At 46.3% G+C, this 9459-nt stretch overlaps 1 protein-coding gene across 1 annotated transcript; it reads left to right on the top strand.

The window, feature by feature from the left end:
* The first annotated feature begins 2160 nt into the window (after positions 1-2160).
* On the top strand, positions 2161-6667 carry LOC133359385 (biorientation of chromosomes in cell division protein 1-like). The gene is made up of 3 exons (XM_061577789.1): positions 2161-2467; positions 3477-3601; positions 5366-6667. The coding sequence occupies exons 1-3, from the start codon at positions 2348-2350 to the stop codon at positions 5664-5666; spliced, it is 546 nt and encodes a 181-aa protein (XP_061433773.1). The 5' UTR covers positions 2161-2347; the 3' UTR covers positions 5667-6667.
* The last annotated feature ends 2792 nt before the right edge of the window (positions 6668-9459 follow it).

Below are 9459 nucleotides of genomic sequence, written 5' to 3'. Positions count from 1 at the left end.
CCCCGGCACGGCCTGGCTCCGCCCTGGCCGCGCCTCCCTTCTCCAACCCACTAGCGGGTTCCAGGGGCTTCCAGATGGGGTCTTCCATGACCCTTGCCCCAGTTCCTCCGCCCTGCCGACACACACAGCCGTGTATCTGCTCACCGGCGTGTGCGCTGTTTGTCCACCGCAGTTGTCGCTGCTGGACAGCCGCCGGCGCTATTACACTACATGGGTATAATGCAAACGCTTCCACAATAAATGATCACCACCCGACAAAGCCAATGAAATCCAGTTGTCACGTGGGACAAATGCGCCCAAATTAATTTGGTTCATCGGCAACATTGGAGGAGTGTTGAAAAGTCCAAGCAAAAAAGATTTCATTATTATTCATTTTTTACACGAAATTTCACTGGAGATTACACCTCACATTATGCACATCATTGTTTCGTTGTACAGTTTTATATTTTTTACATTCCTCCGACGGGTTTTGCTGATAAACCAACTCAATTGGCATAGTTGCCCACGTGACAACTGGATTTGATTGGCTCTGTCAGGCGGTGGAGAGTGACCATAATTCCGACACGGTCTAACCCGAAATAAACTAATTTTGAATAACAATTCATAAAAAACAAAAATGGGCGTGAAAGCCTCCGTATGAAACAAATGTGTTCGTTACAACAGATTTTGTTTCATTCTCAGAACTGTAACATCATACGGCATTGAAGATTAAAAGTGTATGTATGTACGTTGAACGTCTTTCGCACCGGACGTGCTATCATTTGTGGCTGTGTAGCCTACATGCTGTTCCTCTGGGACAAAACGCTTTACACCTCCTGGGAATGATAGCTGTCGCGTACTGTGCTTAGGTGGGACACGTGTAGTGACGCAGATCGGAGACAGTACGCCTGGAGGCACTTCTTTATTAACAAGCACCATCGGGGTAACACACAACACACTACGTGGGTGCACACCATTATTACAACGACCGTCTATTGTCGGCGGTACTACTTAGTTGGAACAGTTGGTAGCAGAGGTCGCAACCGGGTACCCGATACCCGTACCCTACCCGATACCCGGGTACCCGTACCCGGTATCGGGTACGGGTAGCCGTTTGCGACCCTGGTACGGGTAAGGAATCAAAACCCGTTTGCGACCTCTGGTTGGTAGGCTGTCTGACTAACAGCGCCCCGGGATGGAGAAGACGGAGACGACGACGAGGAGAAGGTGACGACGATGTACTTGAACAGCACGACGGCGATCCCACTTCCAGCAACAGCCCCGAGCTCCCACTCAGGGCCCCCTCTTATACTCCCAGCGTGGCTCCGCCTTGGCCACGCCCCCCTTCTGGAACCATCTCGCGGGTTCCGGGGGCTCCCCGATGGGCCACTCCGAACCTGTCCCCTCGATGTCCCCCTCTCGTGTCTATCGTGGCCTGTTGACGTGAACACCGCAGTTACCCTTTTCCGCCAGCAGCCAGCGCTATACCACTACAAATGTTACATGTGTAGTGACTAACTCGGGGTTAACATGCTTAATAGGAATTAGTCCGTCTATTGCCGGCGACGATCCTCAGTCAGGACAGTTGGTAGGCCGCCTGACTGGCGGCGGCGGCGCCCCGAGACGGTGACGAGGAGGAGGAAGGTGAAGACGACGAGAAGAACGGTGACGAAGACTCCAGCAGCACGCCGGGGAAGACCGCTTGTGCTGCGATCGAAACGTCGTGGGTTTTTTGCTTTTATTATTTTCAATTTTTTATTTTGAATTTGTATTTAAATTTATTATCATTTATTTTCTATCTACGTGACTTTACCGAAAGAACCAAGAAAAAATGTAGATTATGTGGTGATCACACCCACACACGCTGTATATACACAATATGGATGATGTGATCACACACACACGCTATGTATATACACAATATAGATGATGTGATCACACACACACGCTATGTATAAACAATATAGATGATGTGATCACAAACAACAATACTAAGGAGGCGGACTTTAGAGTAACGGATCGATACTAACTGTATACAACAAATCGATCCAGTACAGAATCGCGATTCCTGTGACGCGGGAAGAGGAATCGAGCGGCGAGCTCCACGCGCGCCCCGCCAGCGAGCGACGGGTCGAACGCGGGAGGAATCGATTCCAACAAACGGAATCGACGACGCTCGATTGTTCAGGAGTCGAATCGCCCGAGTCCAATGGCGCCCGCTCGCGAGTTGGGATAGAGGAAGAAGGCTTCACGAGTTTGCGTCTCATCGAGGAAGAAGAAGAGCGGATGACGACGAGGAGGTGGTGGTGGTGGTGACGAGGAGGTGGTGGTGGTGACGAGGTGGTGGTGGTGGAGGAGACGCGGCGCCATGGCCAAGGACCTCCCGCCCGGCAACCCGGAGCTGATCGCCGCCATCGTTGACCACCTCAAGTCTCAGGGCCTCTTCGACCAATTCCGCAGAGACTGCCTGGCGGACTTCGACACCAGGGTGCGAGTGGGGAGACACGGGGACACGGGGGGAGAGACACGGGGAGAGAAACACGGGGACAGAGACACGGGGAGTGGGACGCTGGGAGACACGGGCAGAGAGGGGGAGACACGGGGGGTGAGACACTGGCAGAGAGAGAGACACGGGGAGAGAAGGGGAGACATGGGGACAGAGACACGGTTAGAGGGGGAACACGGGGAGACACGAGCAGAGAGGGGAGACAGAGAGGGACACGGGGAGACAGCAGAAGGCAGAGCTACATGGAGACGCTAAGGGCACAGGCATGGAACAAGCAGAGCACACGGAGCCAGAGCCACTCACCCAGAGAGACTCACCCAGAGAGACTCACCCAGAGCCACTCACCCAGAGCCACTCACCCAGAGCCACTCACCCAGAGCCACTCACCCAGAGCCACTCACCCAGAGCCACTCACCCAGAGAGACTCACCCAGAGAGACTCATCCAGAGCCACTCACCCAGAGCCACTAACCCAGAGAGACTCACCCAGAGCCACTCACCCTGAGAGACTCACCCAGAGCCACTCACCCAGAGCCACTCACCCAGAGCCACTCACCCAGAGAGACTCACCCAGAGAGACTCACCCAGAGCCAGAGAGACCCCGACTGACTCACTCACTCGAGTCCACCCCGGCTCAAGCTCGACCCCTGAGTCTTGTCAGAGAACTCGCGGCTTCGTCCACCACCACGTTGAGGTGACGTGACCTCGCCTGTCATGCTCCGTGGTCTACGGGTCGTCCCCTAGGTCGACTAAGCCTCAAATGAGTACCTGGTGCGGTGTGTAAACATCGCCACTAGGGAGACAAAGGCGGCCGGGCGTGGTGCTGGCCACCCAACCCCTCGTGTGCCGTGCCGGCCTTCATAGGAGCACTTGCCCCAACAGTCTGTGCAGGTTATACGGGGGTTCTTTGTCTTGTGCTGTGTGCATGATCTGTTTATAGAAACTCCGTGTTGTGTCGGACTGCCACACTCACGCCTTGTTCTGTTTTGCAGCCTGCTTACCAGAACCTCCGCGAGAGAATGGATTCGTTCGTGTCCAATCACTTGGGTCACCAGAATTGGACTCCGGAGATCAACAAAAATCAAATGAGAAACGGACTCCGACAGACAATCCTGCAGTGAGTTTGGTGATTTCTTAAAGTTTCTTGGTTTGGCCATGTTTGTTTGTTGTTGTACGGAGTAAGACTGATGGCCTTAATCTAAGTTGTCTTGTGGTTGTTGTTGTTTGACTTGCATCCCACTGGGATTTTTGCACACAGCGTTGGTGTACGGTGTTTTTTCTGCAATGTTTTGCTGTCTTTTCTTGTATTTTCGGTTTGCATTTAGTCACATTATTCACTTTAAGATGTTTTCTTGTTAATCTTTTTGTTTTTTGTTTGTTGCGGTTCCACCCGATTCAAGAGCCGAATGGCTCAGAGGGCTATACCTAATGAATGAACTTGAGTTTCTCTCCGACCTTGCTGGACGGCGCTGCATCTCCAGTTGCTTGAACCACTGTCACATTCACGACTGTGTGTGCACGTTATTATATAAACATAAAACCATAATATACGTTTGTTTTGCATGTTCTGTTTACGTGACAAACCTTTCTAATTGGCTGTGTCGGGTGGTGGCGGGTTTAACGACACATAATTATGCCATCTTACCCCCAAAACAACTATTATGGATGATATTGGTTGAGAAAGCCGACTACGTGTTAAACTAAAAATATAAGTAGAGCGTCACTTCGCTTTGTGTTGCTCAGTCACCCTCGTCCCGTAATGAATTCATCTTTGACAGATACCCCTCGAGGAACACTTTGGTCATGCATGGTGTGCGACGGTAGTGGTGGCACCTCGGCTAATGCCACGTGCAGGACAAGTGGCACAGTCTGCAGTGTACGACGACTTCTTATCGAGCTCCTTGCCTTGAGACCCGCTTAATTATTTTGTTCGGAGGTAAATGTATCCCAGCTCGAAGAGCAAACGCAGCTGATAATCTCCAGTTTACCGAAATTCATTGACTGATGCGTATGCGGTACTGTAGAAGCGGTGACCATCAAACTACACCTTGACAAAATGTTAACGCACGATTGTGTTTTTCTTTACTTAACTTTCGTGACTGCAGGAATTCATATTCTTGGTTCTTTCGGGAAAGTCACGTAGGTAAAACATAAAAATAAAATACAGTTAAAAATAAATTGAAAATAAAAGCAAAAAGCCCACGACGTTTCGACTGCTTGTGTTGCGATGGAAACGTCGTGGTTTTTTTGCTTTTATTTTTTTCAATTTATTTTTATTTTCTATCTACATGACTTTACCGAAAGAACCAAGAACACGATTGTGTGTTGTTTGTCTGTGTTCACGTCCTCTGGATGTAGGAGCCGGCTCGGTTTTAGAAGCCGGTCTGGCACCACACAGCTTTTCGTGCAGTATCTGCATTGAGAAATCATCGCTCCTGCAGCAAAGAATACTTCTGACTTGCACGTTCCACAAAAAGCTGTTGAAATTGTGGTCATTAAAATGATCAATGTAAAATAGAACACTATATATATGGACGTTTAACAAAAAAAATATGATAAAAAATGAACCCCCAAACTAAACTGAAAGACAAAAAAAATACATCAAACTGGGAGTGGGAGAACATATTCCACCAAATGAATTTGAAAAAAAAAACATTATCTGCTCACAGTATTTATCCTAAACAACTTCTGGGCATTTGTATTGTAATTGAAATCTGTACAGTGTTTTTCCCATCTTCATCATGGTCACGCACATCTCTCCTGACCCAAAAGTGTATTTTGTCTTAAACAATTTTTGAAATCTGGTGAATAGTTCTCATTGTGTAGACTTAGGTGTGTGTATATATACCTCCTCATATATTGAACGCTTGTGGCTTTTCAGGTCGGGCATGTTGGAGTCTGCCGTGAACCGCATCGTCCATCAAGTGGTCAACCCAAAGATCAGCACGTTCTTTCGGCCGCAGATCGAAAACGTGGTGCACGAGTATCTTGGCGTGAACGAGGAGGGGGAGGTTGTGGCGGCAGGAGCGGCGGCAGGAGCGGCTCCCCCGCCTCCTCCGCTCCCTCCTATGGACACCGACTCCCAGGATCCGCACGCTCCACCGGCGATGGAAGCCGAGGCGGCGGCAGCAGCAGCAGACACTGACGTGGCCACAACGGAGGAGGCTGTATATCCGCAGTAGTGCAGGCGAAGCTTCGCAACTTTTTTCTGCCTGTCAAGAGCTTGTTTTCATCGCAAGTGTTCGGTTGTCTTTGAGAGACGTCATTATGAACGAAGCATCTCATGTTGTCGTGCTTTTTTCAGAGATAGTCTATATTTGGTTTTATTCGGTTGTGTTTTTTTTCCCTCTGTAAACATTTACAAAGTCACGTTTAAGAACCAATATTTTTAAGCGTGTTTGGATTTTTTTTTACTGTGGCGATGTTTTATAATTGTCATATTGAAAAAATGTGTCCGTGGCTCTCATCAACCAGTCCACGAAATGGGCAAAACTAATTTAATGATGTTTAATGTAAATTAGATTGTATGTAGTGTCTGATCAGCTGGCTTATAGTTAATGTGTACTTAGTTGAGCTGTTAGGATCTCAAACCCCAAATTATATTTTTTCAGTGAAAAAGTTCAGTTGCCTATCTTCCCACCCAAATTCTTCCCAGTAATGAACCCAGTAAACTGTCAAACTAAAATCGTATGTTCACGCTGTGTACTTTGAATCCATCTCACAACACAAAACCCAAATATGTCCTCTAGCCTCAGGGGCTTTCAGACTGGTTTAAAATAATGTATTTAGAAGGCAAAAGAGTCACATGTCTGGGTCTCATAAGCAGTCAGGCTCATGAAACGCTGCCAGATTATCGGATGTTATTGGCAGGAGTACTGCATGTTTGGCACAAATCTAATTAAATACCTTGTATTGTTAAGCATTATGGGTAAATAAACAAGTCGACTTCCATCTGTTCACACTGTTATTTTACAACAGTCTGGTCCAAGGCTAATATTATCCAGCGCCATTTGTTTAAGAAAGCAAATTTGTCGAGTTTAGATTGTCTGGGCCTCATCAGGGTTTGTAAATGCTTCTGGATTGGAAGATGTCTCGCTGTGGCAAAGCTGGTCCAGTGTTCTGTTTAAGACTGCTGGAAAGCAGACCACGTGGGTGAAACTGCTGTAGCACGAAAATAATTTCTTCTAGAAAAAGGCAATGTTTGGTAATTTATAACCTTTATTTAAACACGGATGTCGTTGCAAATGTACATATGCACATTTCACATGTCTGTGGCTTCAGTACTATTCTATACACGAGTCGTTGATGAAACTGAACTCATAATTGACAAACACTTCAGCAAAATATTTGTTAATATGTAAATGCACTATTGACCATTTGAAAATGTATGTATTTGGAAAATAGCAATGCTTAACACAATAAATAAAGCATTTTTTAATCACAGAATAAGAACGTTGGACACTTCCATGACGATATGGAGCAAAATACATGCATCTTTCACGGATACTTGGCGAGATAAATGCATAATAATAGTGCAGGCCCTTAAACTAAGCTCATGGTCCCCAGAGTGATGAAGTGGGAACTCCACGCTATTGTTTCCAGAGGCAGACTTTGCAGCAGTGAACATCGTTAACTGCTGATGAGTCCCAATGGGAACGAAACCAGTCCACATGTCACTGTTGGTTTATGGTGACCTCATACGAATACTCTTAGTTTTTTCGGTAAAGTCACGTAGGTAAAAAATTACCCAATACGAAGACCGCAGTGCATTTCGTAAGGGAACTGTTGATGGTTTTCTCTTTCACATTGCAGAGGCTGTTTTTTTACACACTTGTCATTTGAAACCTGTGGTCTTCCAGCCTGCCCTATGAAACGGTGACGGGTTTTTGTCGTAATTTAAAGATTTGACTGGATCAATCGTGCAGAACTTGCAGGTGAAAGGAACTTAAAAGTTCAAAACTGGTAAATCCATTTTCGAAAATTGTTGGTTATACACGGTTACAACTCGTAAGCAAAAGATCATTTTCACAGATGCTGGGAAATAGGAATGTACATTTACGTTCTAATATGCAATGGGTGATTGTGACAATTAGTTACCTTTGCTTAACTACAACACACACTCATGTCCACAATTTATGCATGCACCACCTACAAAATGATTACGACGTAGTTAAATATGCCGTTTATACATTTTAGTCCACAATGAATTCATTATCAGGGTAAAACAGCTGAAATTAAATATTACTTAACGAGTTTATTTTCCCAACCCGTAAATGAACGCTCCATTTTTATTACACTAAAAAACCTCAACTCCCACAAAGATACGTTTGGTAACACGTAGGCTTTCGCCGCCAATATCCATAATACAGGTTTCTTGGATTAGATCGCGTAAATACAAATGTGTCGTTACTCTCCAACACACCGGTGTGCTGTACCAGTGACGAATTGGCCACGTTCTGTTTACGTAACAACCCTTACTAGTTGGCTGTGTCGGGTGGTGGCGGGCTTAACGATCTAACCCAAAAAAAACCTCTTATGAATGATACGTTTACTCAACGCTGGAATTCAACGAAAGCTCAAACTCGACGAAAGAGCGGCAGGATGATGACGCAGTGGTGACAATGATGCATCAGAGGAAGAAACTCCCTGGGTTCGACTCCCAACTCGGACGCCTTGTGGAGTGTCTATGTTCTCCCCCTGTTCTGCGTGGGTTTTCTCCAGGCTTTCTCACCGGGTTCTCCGGTTTACTTCCATAGGTTTAGAAAAAAACATACAAACATCCCAATGCTGAAAAAATTACCTGCAAATTAAACGAGAATTCCACCTGGCAGCATTGCCCCTCACTGCGACGACCTGGCAGCAGCCACCTCGAAAATAATTGAGACTCGATGTGGCTTTCCAAGGTAAACAAACATTATAATAAAACAATGATAGCGACTAACATTCTAACAATGTACTCTTGAAAGCAAAGCTTGAGTGGTATGATCTGAATCGCAATACTGCAATGCAACTGGCCAGTAATGTCACCTGCATTGTCCAGAATACTGACACCACCACAAAGTTAATATTTTTATTTAAAGCTTTTCGTGACTGCATGGATTCATATTCTTGGTTCTTTCGGTAAAGTCACGTATAAGAGAAATAATAAAATAAAACAAAACAAATTCTCACGACGTTTCGGCCACAACGCAAGCAGCTGTCCTCAGGTGAAGAACAGGGTTGCGACTTTACCGAAAGAACCAAGAATATTAACAGTTTTTGCTCATGTCGCAGTTACGCTCATCTTACACGTAGCTACATTACTGAAGAGGATAAATAAGTTCAGGAAATACTTGGTTGTAAAATAGTTTAGTAAAAAAAATATTTAACTAAAGGAGCTAATTACAGCTTCATGAAAATTATACATTCGTGAACTTTTCCTTCACATGGCAATGTTCTTTGTTTCGATATACAGCGTGCCTTTGTAACATTTCACCCCAACCACACGAAGAAGAGAGTTACGTGACAGGGTTTGCATCGTCACCACGAAGACATGCTGTGCTTGTGGTGCCAATATGGCACATTGAAATTGCTCTACCTTGGATGAGCAAACACGACTCCGGGCGGTGGGGAGATGGTGGCCTTCAGGCTCCGTTCAGTGCGAAATCACGAATGGCGCCATCAACCCGCCGACTCGACATCAATCGGCGATCATCGCAGAACAACAACTCAAGCGACCGTAAGCGGCCCTCCCCACGCGCTTTCAGATGGGTCCTGGAATGAGGATCCTCCGACGCAACACTGAACAACTTTCCTGGACGAAGCACCCGGAACAGACCCGTGGGACACAAAAACGACGACTCAACGCCCGAATCACAAATATGAAAGAGGTAGCAATCACGGCGAGACCCGATCCACTGCTCCCGACGAAATTACTTGGCTCAACCACCGCAAAGTAAAATGATAGCACATTTTTAAACGTTAAATGAAATGTGA

This window comes from Lethenteron reissneri, chromosome 8 (genome assembly GCF_015708825.2).
Source record: "Lethenteron reissneri isolate LAM-NWPU_2019-01 chromosome 8, ASM1570882v1, whole genome shotgun sequence".
NCBI classification, from domain to species: domain Eukaryota; kingdom Metazoa; phylum Chordata; class Hyperoartia; order Petromyzontiformes; family Petromyzontidae; genus Lethenteron; species Lethenteron reissneri.
The sequence above is the reverse complement of the archived record's forward strand: the minus strand, read 5'-3'. Positions and strand labels throughout refer to the sequence as shown.